The sequence below is a fragment of the Solenopsis invicta genome, chromosome 1 (assembly GCF_016802725.1).
Source record: "Solenopsis invicta isolate M01_SB chromosome 1, UNIL_Sinv_3.0, whole genome shotgun sequence".
NCBI classification, from domain to species: Eukaryota; Metazoa; Arthropoda; class Insecta; order Hymenoptera; family Formicidae; genus Solenopsis; species Solenopsis invicta.
Window position 1 is genome coordinate 18,767,336 of NC_052664.1, and position 16,171 is coordinate 18,783,506.

At 32.4% G+C, this 16,171-nt stretch overlaps 3 protein-coding genes across 6 annotated transcripts; 2 read left to right on the forward strand and 1 right to left on the reverse strand.

The window, feature by feature from the left end:
• Nucleotides 1-190: 190 nt before the first annotated feature.
• On the forward strand, nt 191-6,126 carry LOC105201161 (NADH-ubiquinone oxidoreductase 75 kDa subunit, mitochondrial). 2 transcript variants are annotated; one of them, XM_011169073.3, is made up of 12 exons: nt 191-336; nt 586-758; nt 2,127-2,234; nt 2,317-2,682; nt 3,627-3,848; nt 4,028-4,163; nt 4,247-4,599; nt 4,669-4,854; nt 4,922-5,111; nt 5,246-5,421; nt 5,521-5,655; nt 5,732-6,126. In XM_011169073.3, the coding sequence occupies exons 2-12, from the start codon at nt 600-602 to the stop codon at nt 5,882-5,884; spliced, it is 2,184 nt and encodes a 727-aa protein (XP_011167375.2). In that variant the 5' UTR covers nt 191-336; nt 586-599; the 3' UTR covers nt 5,885-6,126. The 2 variants fall into 2 exon arrangements, with proteins under 2 accessions (XP_011167375.2, XP_011167376.2); XM_011169074.3 differs by having other exon boundaries at nt 260-356.
• LOC105201162 (general vesicular transport factor p115) lies at nt 5,984-11,342 on the reverse strand. 3 transcript variants are annotated; one of them, XR_005574853.1, is made up of 13 exons: nt 11,121-11,342; nt 10,704-10,953; nt 10,161-10,417; nt 9,871-10,072; nt 9,639-9,790; nt 8,558-8,748; nt 8,279-8,451; nt 7,756-8,183; nt 7,487-7,667; nt 7,195-7,382; nt 6,735-7,106; nt 6,515-6,636; nt 5,984-6,280 (listed from the first exon to the last, which is right to left on the reverse strand). XR_005574853.1 is itself a non-coding variant. In XM_039449571.1 (12 exons), exons 1-12 carry the CDS (start codon nt 11,196-11,198, stop codon nt 6,574-6,576), a joined length of 2,535 nt encoding a protein of 844 aa, XP_039305505.1. In that variant the 5' UTR covers nt 11,199-11,342; the 3' UTR covers nt 5,991-6,573. The 3 variants fall into 3 exon arrangements, 2 of the variants coding, with proteins under 2 accessions (XP_039305505.1, XP_039305507.1); XM_039449571.1 differs by having other exon boundaries at nt 5,991-6,636; XM_039449573.1 differs by lacking the exon at nt 5,984-6,280 and having other exon boundaries at nt 6,574-6,636; nt 10,704-10,932.
• A 347-nt stretch (nt 11,343-11,689) lies between these two features.
• On the forward strand, nt 11,690-16,155 carry LOC105201160 (mitochondrial-processing peptidase subunit alpha). Its single transcript, XM_039449620.1, has 11 exons — nt 11,690-12,011; nt 12,181-12,431; nt 12,515-12,594; nt 12,806-12,991; nt 13,838-13,930; nt 14,031-14,203; nt 14,382-14,493; nt 14,569-14,777; nt 15,006-15,171; nt 15,432-15,564; nt 15,641-16,155. The coding sequence occupies exons 1-11, from the start codon at nt 11,962-11,964 to the stop codon at nt 15,817-15,819; spliced, it is 1,632 nt and encodes a 543-aa protein (XP_039305554.1). The 5' UTR covers nt 11,690-11,961; the 3' UTR covers nt 15,820-16,155.
• Nucleotides 16,156-16,171: the final 16 nt, after the last annotated feature.

Here is a 16,171-nt window from a genome sequence, read left to right on the forward strand (position 1 = left end):
AAAATAAAATCATAATTAGAATCGCTAAACATTATAATCAGGTGTATAATGGAGTAATTTAATTATTATAAATTAAATATTTTATGAAAGTGTTTTGAAATGTGCGTGTACAAACTATTGAAAATTTTCAATGACATAAACTATAGATTTTTAGTACAATCGGTACATATCGAAAAGTACTACGTGTTCTCAAAATTATTGACCAAACAGTTTGTAATTTATACACGGGGTGACGCGAAAGTTATCTACGCAACTGCGTTCTACATTCGATCGAACTCGCCATTGCTCATCATGAGCTCAGTGCGGATTGTTAGGTGTTTCTGACGTCCAGAGAAGGTACCTTGAAGACAGCTGTGGTAACTTTATTTAACTGTGATTTAAGTTGCGTAATTTCGCGTAAAAAACACTCAGCGACTCGACTGTCGAGATACCTTGCCAAATCCTCAGTACTGTCGCTGCGATAACGCTTCTTCGAGACATATGTCCCCCTCACGTAGCCGTCGTCCTCCCTCAGTTAGGTTAACTCGCCATTGACCGTGTGCAGTAAAGTTTGTTTATTACATAATAATAAACTGGTGTTGCTAGCTCAGCCCGGCGAGATGTTGAGACTACCGGTCGTGCGGGTCGCAGGCTTGGCAAGTGGAAGGCAATGTGCTGTCAGTTTCCATACGACGTCCAGCAAGTCGCAGCAGGAGCTGGTCGAGCTCTTCATCGACGACAAGCCTGTGCAAGTACCACCAGGCACCACAGTTCTGCAGGTATCAATGTGCTTTCCATGTTATTGTTCTGCCTTCAGTTTTTTTTTCCTCGCTCATCTTTTGCAAGGAATAATTTCGACGTAATTTTTGCACCTTTATATGTAGTTTATACATATATAGACTGCATTTCAATATATATTAACTACAAAATCTATAGTTTACGTTACATGTACTATAGATTTTTGGTACTGGCAGTAAATTTCAGAATGTAGCCATATTCATATTTACATCTAAGGTGATAACTGGAAAGTCACTAAACTAAACAGCAGTTGCATTATGAGAGAAAGAAAGAAAGCATGGATAAAATGAAATGAATTAAACTATTGTGTCATAAATTTCAAAATTACATTTAGATAGATTATTTGTATATTGTTTATGTTTATAAATTATTTTCATATAGACAATATGAACAATGTAAATTATCATAAACTGGATAATTCATATAGAAAAAGTAATTAAATTACAAAATTGTTAATATATCTGATTGTAGTATTGATAAAAAATATACACACTCGATACCAAAATTAAAGAATTACCTATTTTGACTTTGAAAAATAGGCGTAATTCAAGAGAGTGTAACTTTGTCAAAAATAATCGTAAAAAAATTAAAAAAAAAACATTTTAAAGCTTGAAATCTTTAGTTTTGAGATTGATAAGTCGTTAAATTATTTACAGATTGTTTACGAAGTTATGCAGATTTAAATAGGAATGCGTCAAATCTCAAAATTTTTTACAAATTTTGCAAAGCTCCACGGCGTGAAATAAAAATTCCACAAAAATGCAGTTTACAACATTCAAAAGCGTGAATCTTTACTTTTAATTTGCGTATTTGTTAAGCGTTGTACGATTTTTATTCACTGACTTATTCAACATTGAAGCAAAAGAGGCCATTTTTGCTTCAGTGTTGCCTAACTCATTGTCAGTGAAAAAAATTGTACAACGCTCAACAAAAACGCAAATTAAAGATAAAGATCCATGCTTTCGAATGCTGTAAACCGCATTTGCGTGCAATTTTTATTTTGCGTCGTGGAGCTTTGCAAAGTTCGTAAAAAATTTTGAGATTTGACGCATCCTCATTTAAATCCACGTAACTTTGTAAACAATCTGTAAATCGTTTAACGACTTATCAATCTCAAAACTAGAGATTTCAAGCTTTAAAATACTTTTTTTAAAATTTTTTTACGATTATTTTTGACAAAGTTATATTCTCGTGAATTACGCCTATTCTTTGGAGTCAGAATAGATGATTCCTTAATTTGGTGTCGAGTGTATAATATATATAATATTAAAAATAAAAAATAAAATATAACTTACTCCAATAAAATCTGAAATGATATGAATATTTATGTAAGATAATTTTACTTTCAGGCTGCTGCCAAAGTGGGAGTTGAAATACCAAGATTCTGTTATCATGAACGTCTTGCTGTAGCTGGAAATTGCAGAATGTGTCTTGTTGAAATAGAAAAGCAAGTCAAGGTGTGTCACATAGCAGGACCACCAATATGATAGAGTGCATCAACAATTAATTAATTGCATTTTTCTTAAATCTATCTGATAGCCGGTTGCTGCGTGCGCTATGCCAGTGATGAAAGGTTGGCGAGTGAAAACCAACTCCGATCTGACACGGAAAGCTCGCGAGGGTGTTATGGAATTTCTGTTGGTTAACCATCCGCTGGACTGTCCAATCTGCGACCAGGGTGGTGAATGCGACTTACAGGATCAAAGTATGGCCTTTGGAACCGACAGGAGCAGATTCGTCGATATTAACTTCTCTGGGAAAAGGGCAGTAGAGGATAAGGACATGGGGCCATTAATCAAGACAGTTATGACTCGCTGCATACATTGCACAAGGTGCATTCGATTCGCTTCGGAAGTAGCTGGTATTGACGACTTGGGAACCACAGGTCGTGGTAATGATATGCAGGTAGAGATATAATATTTTACATGTATTTGAAATCTAATTTGTTTATTACATATTTCACTCAAAAAAGGATTAATTTTCTTGTAATTGTTTTTTTTTTTTGTTATATAAGATTAATATAAATTTAAGCTTGAAATATTTAGATATTTTATATATTCAGAATGTTTATTATCGGGAATTTTCAGAAAATTTAATTTTTATCCTTGAAAATCATGAAAATTTATTGGTGGTATTCAGAGGAAATTTGGAGTTTTACTTTTAATTTCTATTTCTCTTTTTTGGACAAAATTGTTTTGTTTTTTTTTTTCAATAATAGAATTTAACAATAAACATGGCACATCCATGTACATTTTCGTATAACTCGCAAATTTTTATTTAAAAAATTAATGACAATAGAAGACATTCTAAGTTTGTTTAATCATCGCTAGCTATATAGACAGAGAGATCACTATATGCCATGTTTAGTTTCATATTATTTCATTTTAGTATTTCCTCATATTTAATATTTAAAACTAAAAGAATAATAAAAGGTATAATAAATTTAATAAAATACATTTGTTTCAAAGCTGCGTTAAAAAATTCTTTAATCTTATCAAAAATTTTGAATAAAGTTCTAGATAATCTGGAAATTCTCAGGGAATTCTTTTACAAAATTTTAATAAACACCTTGTATATTTTATATTTATATTATTTATTAAATGTTATTTTTAAAAATTTGTATGACAATTATAAATGAAACGATTAAATGAAGAAAGGGCAATTGAGAGTCAACGCGGTTGTTGGTGCATGTCCATAAATCTTCAGTGTTTATTTAGAAAACATTAGATAACACTGAAGATTTATGGACACGCATCAACAACCGCGCTGACTCTCAATTGCCTTTTCTTCTTTTAATTGTTAAATTTTGTAAGTCCTTTGTATAGCTTTAATTATAAATGATTTTAAAGGTAGGAACGTATGTCGAGAAAATGTTCTTATCAGAATTGTCTGGCAATATCATCGACCTTTGTCCAGTGGGTGCACTAACCAGTAAACCATATGCGTTTGTTGCTCGTCCATGGGAAACACGTCGTACTGACAGTATTGACGTTCACGATGCTGTTGGTAGCAATATAGTTATCTCTCATAGAACCGGAGAGGTCCTAAGAATACTACCAAGAGTAAATGAGGTAAATATAAAATATTTAAATTTGATTAATATTTATTAAGGGTATATCTAATAGATCTATAGTATTTCATTAATTATCAAATCGTTCAATAACATTCTTTAATATATTTGCAGTAAAAAATATAAGAGATGCATAATTCTGTTACGTGTTACTAATAATTAACGGTATACTTTTTCTAGGAGGTGAACGAGGAATGGCTGTCGGACAAAGCTCGTTTCTCGTACGATGGACTCAAGAGGCAAAGACTTATTACGCCAATGATGAAGATCAATGGAAAATTGGAAGCTGTGGATTGGGAAGACGCACTTATTGCTGGTAGGATTTATTATGCATATATATCTAATTGTCATATTTTTTTAATACTCAGATTGTACAATAACAATCTTCATGTCAATTAGCCGCTAGACCTCTAGCGAATTTACCAGCGGACAAGTGCGCCGCAATTGTTGGAAAATTAGCAGATGCGGAAGCTCTTATCGCTATGAAAGATTTAGTGAACAAATTGGGCAGCGAGGCGCTAGCTACGGAACAATGCTTCCCGAAAGATGGTTCGGGCATCGATCTCAGGAGTAGCTATCTTCTGAACAACAGTATCGCCGCAATTGAAGACGCAGATGTTGTAGTATTAATTGGAACAAATCCAAGATATGAAGCACCACTAATAAACACACGTCTCAGGAAGGGTTATCTACATGGTGAACAAACAATTGCCCTTATTGGTCCAGACGTAGACTTAACATATGAACATGAGGTACTGTTGATCTTTATCTATATTATACTAACATATAATCTTTCAAAATGGGTAACTTTTTCTATATAGCACTTGGGAGAGTCTTTCGATATAATAACAAAATTACGAAACGGCTCGCATCCATTCTGTGCGACTTTAAAAGAAGCTAAGAAACCACTCGTTATCTTGGGCGCTGATCAGCTAACTCGAAAGGATGGAGCTAAGATTCTCTACGAAACGCAAGCATTAGCGAAGGCTTTAGGAGATAACTCAAAAGTGAGCTACTTTAAGTTTTGTTGTACGAATCTTTTAAAAATTGTATTAATTGTATATTTTGCTTTAGGCTCCCCAGGATTGGAAGATCCTGAACGTACTGCATACAAATGCATCTCAAGTCGCCGCTTTAGATATCGGTTATGGTTCGACCGTAGAAGAAATCAAAGAGCAACAACCGAAAGTTCTATTCCTTTTGGGTGCTGATGATGCAAATATTAAGAAGGAAGATTTCCCGAACACATTTATTATTTATATAGGCATGTATATAGCAATTCTGAAGATATTATATATTAAAATATATAATAAAATTGTAGTTGTATTTATATTTTAGGTTTCAATATCAAATTACAATTTTGTAATGAAGTCATCTAATTATAATTCATGATTATAGGAAGTCACGGTGATGCTGGAGCAGCTATTGCGGATGTTGTACTGGCTGGAGCAGCATATACTGAAAAAGTCGCAAGTTACGTTAACACAGAAGGTCGCTCTCAACAAACGTGCGCAGCGATTACACCGCCTGGCTTAGCACGTCCAGATTGGAAAATTATTCGCGCTCTTTCTGAAGTAAATAAATTTGTATAGTAAAATCTCACATAAACGTTGAGTTATAATCAAGATAAGTTAATTAAGATATAATCATATATTTTTGTTAAATTATTGTAGATGGCTGGGATTATTTTGCCCTATGACAACCTGAACGATGTAAGAGATAGACTTGAAGAGGTTGCGCCTCATCTGGTCAGATATGGCAATGTTGAACCAGCTAATTTCTTTACGCAAGCTTTGGAGATGGCCAAGGTTTGTATCTTGACCAGATAAATTTCATAAATAAGACAATTATTACTTCTATATATTATTTGTTATGTACATATAGCAACAGTCTGGAGGATCATTTTTATCAGACCCTGTAGACATCAAACATAAGACGTTGGATCAGTTCTTCATGACTGACGTAGTATCACGAGCGTCTTTAACTATGGCGAAGTGCGTTCAAGCGGTCATGAAACAACGACAAAGGACGGTATAAATCATCCAATACTGCACTGGATAAAATTCTTACTAGTTATTTAATATTACTGGCTAGATATTACATCCCGCAGTCAGTAACAAGAGAATTACAGAAACGTTAAAAATGCATCAAGATGTATTTATAGAGCTCTGTATATTAAACTAAAAATGGGAATTTACAAATGTTGTCCCTGTCAGTCCCATTAATTGTACATTCGTAGTTAGTAGAATGTTATTTAAAATAAATACAGTATAAATATATCTGGGCTAACTCTCTATAAGTATCGTTCATATTGACTGTACTAAACATCAAATTATATTACGTACAATTGGAATGTTTGATGATAATTTTTTCGGGTTAAATGTAATCTATTTTTACAATTAATTATATTATTTTTTTATAACCACTAAGCACCTGAATATAAAAGAAGTAAAATTACACAGAATAATTGGTTACTTAAAATATTTTTTCGTATATCGAATTTATACATTTTAATTTCTACAAAACGCGATTAAACATTTATACAATTGTGTACATGTTTTTATGTACACAATATATATAAATATTTGCATAATGTTTTATATGTTTACATTATTTATGACACAAAAATAAGAGAAATCTTAGAAAATCTGAAAAAAGAAAACTTACTCATTGACATAAAAACTGTTATCCATTTTTCTGAAGGAACGTTTTTAAATTAAAACATCTTAGTTACTTGATTCTGGTTGATCATCTGTGTCAAGTTCACCTGAACTTTCATCAGATTCAACCTAAAAGAAAAAAAAGATACATTTTTTTATCCATCATGTATTATCTATATGCTGAGTTTCATAGAATGAAGAACAGAGAACAGTTTCATAAAACATACCTTATCTCCTAATTCAATTAATCTTTCTTTATACATTGTAATTTTACTATCTTGATCAGTCAAAAGTTCTAAAAGATCTTCTTGATCCTTCTTTAGTTTTTCAAACTCCTCTGTCTTCGATTTCAATTGATACTCCAATTCTGATTCTTTGTTTTCTTTGTTCTTCTCATCATGCTGTTGCGTATATTCTGCCAAACGATTTTCTAAATCTGCAACCATAGTTTTATATGTTTGCAATTCCTTTTCTAAATCTATGTTGTTACTAGAAACAATTGTCTCCTTTCCATCCCCTATATTAGCTTGTGCAGCTCGAAGAACCAAGTTTTGATCTCGTAGATGACTGACAGTTGACCGAAGTTCTTGTACTTGTCCCTGTAATAACGTCAAAAAAATTTTTAAATATATTTTATAAATATATTCTCTAAATTTGTTTTTCTCTAAAAAGAAGTTTGCTTGCTACCTCAAGTTCTTGTTTTTCTTTCGTAAGAAGATTATTAGCTTGATTTAGCCTTTGAATTTGTGTATCTTGCTCCCTAATAAGATCTTTGTACTGTGAAACCAATGTACTATCAGGCAAATTCATCACAGATAATTGATTTCTATTTTGATGTTCGTTATTAGCATCTATCACCGATTTTATGATAACACCTAGAAAGACAAAAACAATTTTATATTTCTAAAAAAAACTGATAATATTAATTTTCTTTATCATTATAAACAGTTTAAGTGTTTGTTTTAGTGTATCTACATACCTTCCAAACTTTTTAGCAACCTGCAAAACTCATGATCTAATAAAAGCTCTGATGGATTTTTAGCAGAAGGTTGTGGGTGTTTTAACGTTCGAGAATATATCTCGTGTCTAGCAATACCACCGATCGCATCTTGAAACTTTTCTAAACCTATTCTATTTTCAATTAAATTGCACACTTTTTCCTATAAAATAATGTAATATAGAAAAATAGTTATTAGTTGCATATATTAATGACTTTAAATATCAAATCGACATGATTGTAGTATTTACCTTCGTATAAGTAGGTACACTATCGTCGTTGAAATGTACGCAAATACCGATGAGTAATGCACACATACACTGTAGCAATGTCTCTTGTAAATCATCGTTATTTTCTTGCGATGACAAAAGGGCTGTTAAATATGCTACCGAAGAGTCGATAGCCAAGAATGATTTTACCGCAAGCGGACAATACGAGGTCCATCGACAAAGCAGAATCAGCAGGCCCAATTTACATTGCGTTTTATTACCCTGTTGCAACAGCATAACGCACTGTTGCATAAGTGTCACTGGTGGTTTTCCAATATTAGTTGCAAGAAGCACTCTTAATAGTTGTTCCTTTTGACTTATGTTCTCGATCAAGGCGTGAGACAATGCCACAGCAGAGAACCAATTTGACAAAGAGTCTATAGAGAAGAGTCCGCCACACAGCAACTGTCCTGCATGAGAAACAGTCTTGCGTTATTTCACAGTTCAAGAACGTTTGTCTAGAACTGTAGAAATTCTTTTATATTTAATAAAAGAGTTTACGAACCTGTAGTTAATGACTGTGCCTCATTGCCTTGCGGTAATAAAGTCTGGATTAACTGTGTTTGCCCCACTTCATTCTTATAAAGGAAGCATTGGAAACAATACAATACCGAACATCGCAATACGAACGGTTGTTTTTCATTTACCATGGACATCAATAAAACAACGATAGCCGGCCTATGATATACTTATATGTAATTTGCAAATCGTTTTCTTTTTTATTGTTCTGAATGATATAAGTGTATGATTAGATGGACGTGCTTGGCATATGTCTGAGGTATACCTTGGAGGAGTGCTCGGTGCCATAACACCCGCCAAAAATTCTTGATTACTAGCATTCCCTCTTATCACTTCCGCTACAGTGTTAATCGTCTCTGTTAATACATCTGCTGGCACTCCACTAGCCATTAATATATCGCACAACGCTTGCAATAGTCCGCATGCTCTCATAGTTCGTTGACAAGCTGCGACTGCCTTCACGTATATAATTGTTCGATTATTAATTAAAGATATTAATAGATATTGTAAATTATAGGTCCTGCGCACAATGGAGGTATATAAAGCTACATCTCACTAAAACAACATTTATGTTTTTGTTGCCTGTTTCCATAAAAGTTCCAGTATGTTTCTCGATGTTCTTTATTGTAAAATGCATTATTGCCAGGAACAGAAACATAAGCTATTTAGTATCCATCAAAGAAATATAAAGGAACTTTTTGTTGCTAGAAACATAACCAGAGCAAAAAATTTATACGTTTTAGCAATAGGGCGTGATAGTGTCTACATTCAAACAAGGTAAATTCTAGAAAAGCAATACTGCCTATATATTCTTTTATTTTACTGTTTCTACATGGAAACAAGCAATTTGTGTTCCTGACAATAATCAAGAAACATATTGGAATTTTTATTGACAATGCAACAAGCAACAGAAACACAAGTGTTGCTTTACGTTATTTTACTCTAGATGTAGTTTCAGGTGATATAAGTCGTTTGTTTCTATAAACTTGTAAAGCATGGTTGTAAGAGTTTGTGAATGAATAACTTTCATTCCTTATGTTTATGGCTATTGCAGAATGAACTTAAGCAATAAAGTTCCTCAATGTTGCTTTGATGAAAACATTAGGTTTAGATATTAGGAATAAGAATTAGAATTTTAGAAACAGTTTCCTCAATAAAAATTAAATGAGTACAAATAAAGTTCAAATTATGTTGTGTCATACAAGATACAACATAATTTATCTAAATCTAGAGAGTTAACTGAGGAAACTGATTATAAAACTCCAATTTCTATTTCTGATATGTAATAAATCATTATCTCTCTATAATGTGCAGAACTATATGTAGCATCAATATTATTTTTTTACCTGAGCAGGAGCACTCGGCGCTACCAGCGCTCGTATAACTTGCACCATACAGTGAACATTAGACACTTTCTGCGGACTCCAACCACCAAGATTGTTATCCTCCATTTCATTAGGGATTTGAAACATTGGTGTCAATTTCTGAATATAACTACCTGCATATTGCAAAATAAAAATTACAGTACGGCAGAATTATAAAAAATATTAGAAAAATCTAAATCTGTAAATATATTACCTTCCTTAAAGAAGTTTTGATTACTAACATTTCCTCTGAGAAGATTTAACATTAATAGGAGGCAATCTTCCACAACTATACCACCATCTGCATTGCCCTCTTGTTCAATAACATCAAATATGCGATCAAACGCATTTTCAAATGCTACTATCTTTTGTATATTGGCATTGCCTTTTGTTAGTTGGATGAGCAGCAGCAACACCTGTGTAACAGACATAAATAACATACTGTAAGCAAAATAATCTTATTATTCCAGAAGTATTTATTCAAAAATAATAAATTTGGTATACATCATTGCGTATAACTTCTCTGCTATCACTCAACAAATCCATCAATTTAGAAACGCCCATTGGGCTGACCAAAATTATTTCCTGAATGTCTTTAGACCTGTTTGCCAACAAATGTGTCAGTAACTTTAGTGCCGGCCACCTGACACGAAAATCAAACTCTTCAAGAAATGTTAGCACCAAACCAACACTGTCTGGGTGTTTTATAAATATCTCTGTGAACTGTTCTCCTATCTGGCTCTTGGGACCATGTTTATCCACTAAAATAACACAATACAATTAGATCTAAAATAGATTGTTTTTGGCCTCCAGAGCATGTAAAAAAATAAATAAATATGTTTTCCTGGTAGTTTTTGAGTTGCTGAATCTGATTTTAACCTTTAAAAAATTTTAACAAATTGACAAATTAAAATTTTTTGAAAGATAGAATTAGATTCAATGACTCAAAAAAAAAAAAAAAACTAATTTTACTTGCCACTGTGGGAATCAAAATTAGTCGATTTTATCCAATGTCCTGAGTGTGTTAAAAAAAACTCCCAGTCTTACCCTCTTCGTCGAACGTCTCAGGATTTGTTATGTTGCATAGAGTGTCCAAGGCCAAACCGATTATCTCGCAATCTGTTTTGTCCATCTCCAGCACCTGTCGGAACGCGTCCATCCCTTGAGCACCCACTTCCACGCGATACGTGCGAGATAACGCTTTGAGCGCGCGACAGGCATCCCTTCGATCGTCGAGTAAAGTAGAAGACTGCAATCTGTCCACTAGCCTCTCCACCTGTATCGAAACGTCCGAATTCTGAGAGCAATGAACGTTGAATTGGAAGTTATTTATAGTCGAGTTTGTCAGCAAAAAGCTCTCTGGCTTTAAATTAGTAACAACGTAATCGTACAAAGCTTATCAGAAATATAGGAAAGTAACCTTAGGCGCATGAAAAAAGTACAATATTTATCTATCCCACTCACTGTCTCGGCGCCCGTTGGCTGTGTGCCGGCTGGAGCGGTACCCAAGACAGATTTCAGACTGCTTTTAAAATACTCCATCTTTCTCTTTCTTTTTTTCGATAAGCCCTTCACCGCCTGTCAATGTAAACTACACGTCACACGTAGACATTTTAAATCCAAAGAGGTATCCCGTGCCGCTTACGCGCCTCCTCCCAAATATACCTTGAACACGTTGGATCCTTCAAGAATTTAGGACGCGTTTACATTAAATAAAGGAGCGTTTATAATGTGGTCGTTACGCTGCCACGACGCTGCAATGGACCAATTAAAATCATGTATAGATATTTACATGATATTTAATGAAGAGGTGTTTTAAATAAGCTGAACTATAATATTATAATTCTGTGTAAAATTATTTACAAATTTTAATTTTGTTTTTAGTTTTAGCATAGCATTAATGTTAAATTTAAATGTCGCGCTGGACAAAATTCTGGACAAAAATTTGATTGGCTGCTTTGGGCATCATTTGCACTTTGTTTCGCTTTTCTTCTTATCTATAAATTACATGTACGATCTAACCTAATATTTCGCAAAACTAAAATTTTATCTATATATATATATATATTACAGAGATGTATCGTTGCCAAACGTGCTCAAGTACTTTCATTCGCGAGTCCTTTATATGAGGAACGCACGAGGCTCAATAGAAATTCGCTGTCATTTTTTGTTTTAGCCGGCAGACACGTCGGCATTTAGATCGTTGTAGATACATCTCTAGCGCATCTCGACGCATCTATCTTTCGACGGGCAAGGGTCGGTCAAAATAACATTTGTATGTTGCAAATCTCTCTGAGTTAACAAAATGTTCTCGAGAATGTCGCAAAGGCCATTAATCGTTACGATTAAAAAGAGGTAACTGCGATAATGTGACTTCGAGTTATTCATAAAACTAAGCCAAAGATTTGTATGTAACCTTGCTCTTATCCTAAAAGAGGAAAAACATGCACGAAAATGTAACACATTTATATGCCTATTCCATGAAAAATTTGGTAACATATACGTTTTATTTATTTTTTTTCAGCTCAACCTGCTCACAGTATTTCAATGTCTTACAAAGGTATAATTTCTCCTCCCAAAGAATACCTCCTGATTTGAAGACTCAGAAGAAAACTGTTACATCATTTCCACCATTGACAGACCCCATCCCAAATTTGCCAAAAGCAATTTATTCAACAGTAAAAGAGGAGCATCAAACAACACAGATCACAGTCTTACCAAATGGTTTGAAAGTTGCATCTGAAAATAGATTTGGACAATTCTGTACCATAGGTGGTGAGTTGAACGTAATTTTAATATTATATTAACATGTACTGTGTTTATACATAGATTATTATATTATTATCTTGATTTTTCAGTTCTTATTGATTCGGGTCCACGATATGAAGTGGCATATCCCAGTGGTATTTCTCACTTTCTTGAAAAGTTAGCATTTAGTGTAAGATTCCTTCATCCATTATTGTTAATATTTTAGCATTTAATAAGCAAGTATCAAAGATTGTTGATCTGTATTTATAGCTGCTACAGATCAATTTTTTGATCTATTCAATATAATTTTAAATCTATTAAAAGATGCCTTGCAATTAATGACTTTTCTTGTAATATGTTACAAACGTATATGATGAGGTATATCGTACTATTTGTTGCAGTCTACAAACACATTTGACAGTAAAGACAAGATAATGCTGGCGCTAGAAAAGCATGGTGGTATATGTGACTGTCAGGCATCTCGTGATACATTTGTTTATGCAGCATCAGCAGAACGTCGCGGATTAGATTTAGTAACTCAAGTTTTAGGTGATATTGTATTAAGGCCTCAAATTACGGAGGAGGAGGTATGTATAATGTATACATATTCTACAACAAATTGTATCTTATTTAAATTCTGCAGTATTAGTAATAAATACCAAGTTTTAAAACACCAATATATGTATGTATGAAAGGTTTCCTATAAAAATCAAATAAGTCCAAAAATTAAATTTTCAGGAAACAAAAAACTTCATTTTTAAACTGTTTATTGTATAAATATCTTCTTTAAACGTAATGGGTATAAGAATCAAATTGTAGGTTTTTGTTAATATATATTTTGAAGTTTAAAAAAAAATTATAAAAACTTTATTGATTTATTTTATTTTTGCAAGAATTTTACATTTATTACCTATTTATTCTTTTTATAAAATTAATAAAGATGAAGGTGAAAATATTATTTTAAATATAAAGCAACAAGTAAATGAAAGAAGCTCGTGTAAACTTATGTTCAAAAATGCTTTATTTATGAAAAATTGAAAACATCAAAGATTTTGTGATCAATTGTTATAATAATTATAATAAATATTTCAAAACTCTTTGTTCTGCAAGAATGCAAACTTCTACTCTAACTTATAACTACTAAACTTTTTCGAATTCCTCGAACACTCATTATTATAATGAGTGATAAAAATCTGAACATTTTTAACTTTTCAATAAAGCATTTTTAAACATAAGTTTATGAACATAGGTTTTTCATTTACTTTCGGCCCATGTTATATAAATTTAGCTGTGACTTTTCTAGACAACCTGTTTCCCGTTTCTATTTGATTCTTGATTTGGCATCATAATCCAGTTTAAAAAAAAAATAAACTTATTTGATTTTTGTAGGAAACCCTTCATACATTTGAACCAAAGTTAAATCGTTTTTACAGGTACAAATTGCTAGACAAACAGTACATTTTGAATTGGAATCTTTACATACCAGACCAGAACAGGAACCTATATTGATGGACATGATTCATTCTGTGAGTTTAAATATTTCTAGACATATCCTAGTTAGCACAAGTGTATTTTCTTTTTGTAAAGCAAAGATGTAATTATATGTGGGTTTGTTAATATTAATAGGTTGCATATAGACAGAACACATTAGGTTTGCCCAAAATCTGTCCAGAAAAGAACGTCGAAAAAATTGATAGGAAAATTTTACACACTTACCTCAAGTATCATTATGTACCAAATAGAATGGTAGTTGCAGGAGTTGGTGTTGAGCATGATGATCTGGTCCACGCCGTTACCAAGTAATAATCATAAATTTTCTATAAATAACAATTTATAAATTTACAAATATTTTTAAACAATTGTAGATTTCAAAATAAATTGAACATATTCTAGTATTATTTTTACAATGTACAATATTGATATAATTTATTATATTTTTAAAATCTTTTTATTTATATAATATTATTTTTGATGTAGATATTTTGTAAATCAAAAAGCTATCTGGGAGGAACAACCAGATCTTATTCTGCCACATAATGAAAATACCGTTGATACATCCATTGCACAATATACTGGAGGACACATTTTGGTATGCTCATATTAAAATGTATTAAACAAATTTTACTTTTATTGTGGAATTAAGACTTGTTTATGTTTTTAACAGGAGGAATGCAATGTGCCGATTTACGCGGGACCCAGTGGCTTGCCTGAATTATCACATGTTGTTATAGGCTTAGAAGGCTGTTCTCATCAAGATCCAGATTTTGTTGCTATGTGTGTATTAAATATGATGATGGGTGGCGGTGGCAGTTTTAGCGCGGGTGGTCCTGGAAAAGGCATGTATACGCGTTTGTACACCAATGTGTTGAATAGGTAAGATATTTTTATACTTTATTCAGGTATAAAGAGAAAAGGTTTATTCTAAAATTATTCTACATCTTTTTTTTCCTATTTGTAATAATTAACGTTTTCATAAAAACGAATAAATTTGTGATTTATAAAATTTATAGAAATCTTTAACAGAAATCCAAAAAATAGATTTGTGTCATATCTATATTGAAACTTTTAATCGAGAATACTACGTCAAGAAAATTGTTGTAGGTATCATTGGTTATACAGTGCAACCGCATACAATCATGCCTATGCAGACACTGGTTTATTTTGCATTCACGCTTCATGCACACCGTCTCATGTGAAGGATATGGTAGAAGTAATTGTACACGAGATGGTCTCCATGACAAGTGGAATCTCTGATAACGAATTAGCGGTATGTTACTTTACATTTTTGAATCAATTATTGATATTAATCGCATTATATATATATATATATATATATATGTATATATATGTATGTATGTGTGTGTATTTATGTATGCATGTATGTATATATGTATACACACACATTGACTTAAATTATGGCAAAAATAAAAAGAAAACAGAGATATTAAGAATTAATCTATCAAAATCTTTTTTACTAAATCATTTTTTTCATCAATAATTGCATCTTGGAAATTTTATCTTTTATAGAGAGCGAAAAAACAGTTACAGTCAATGTTGCTTATGAATCTGGAACAACGACCCGTTGTATTTGAAGACATTGGTAGACAGGTCTTAGCAACTGGTACCAGGAAACGGCCAGAATACTTCATGCAAGCCATTGGTAAGCTACAAAAATCTCAACAATTCAATAACAAAATTTGAGTTTTTTTAATAACATTTACAAAAAAACAATGCAGATGGAATATCTAAGGACGACATTAATCGAGTAGCGCGACGTTTATTAAAATCGCCACCTTGCTTAGCGGCACGCGGCGAAGTGAAGGCTGTACCTCCCATGGTGGACATTTCAAATGGCTTGCTCGACGCGCAAGGTCGGTTGCCCGGTTCTCGTAGCAGATTATCACTTTTTCGTTGAAATCATGCATAAGATATTTAAATCTTCTCCTAAATAAAAATCGCTTATCCATATCCAGTTATCCATATATATTAATAAAACGTCAAACATTCGTTTTTAAACTAAGCTAAACTTTGAAAATATAATATGATACGCATTGTATTTTCACTGTTAAACACAAATTCAAATTATTAAAATTAATTTTTTTTTTAATATAACGGTGTTACCAGATAATGTAATTAGATGCAATATTAACATAAATTTCAATTAATATATAATATGCAAAACGTTCCTTGTGTACATTATCTAGATTTTGTATATACGATATGAAGATAAAGTTAATAAATTAGAAAGAAATAATTCGCTCGTCATT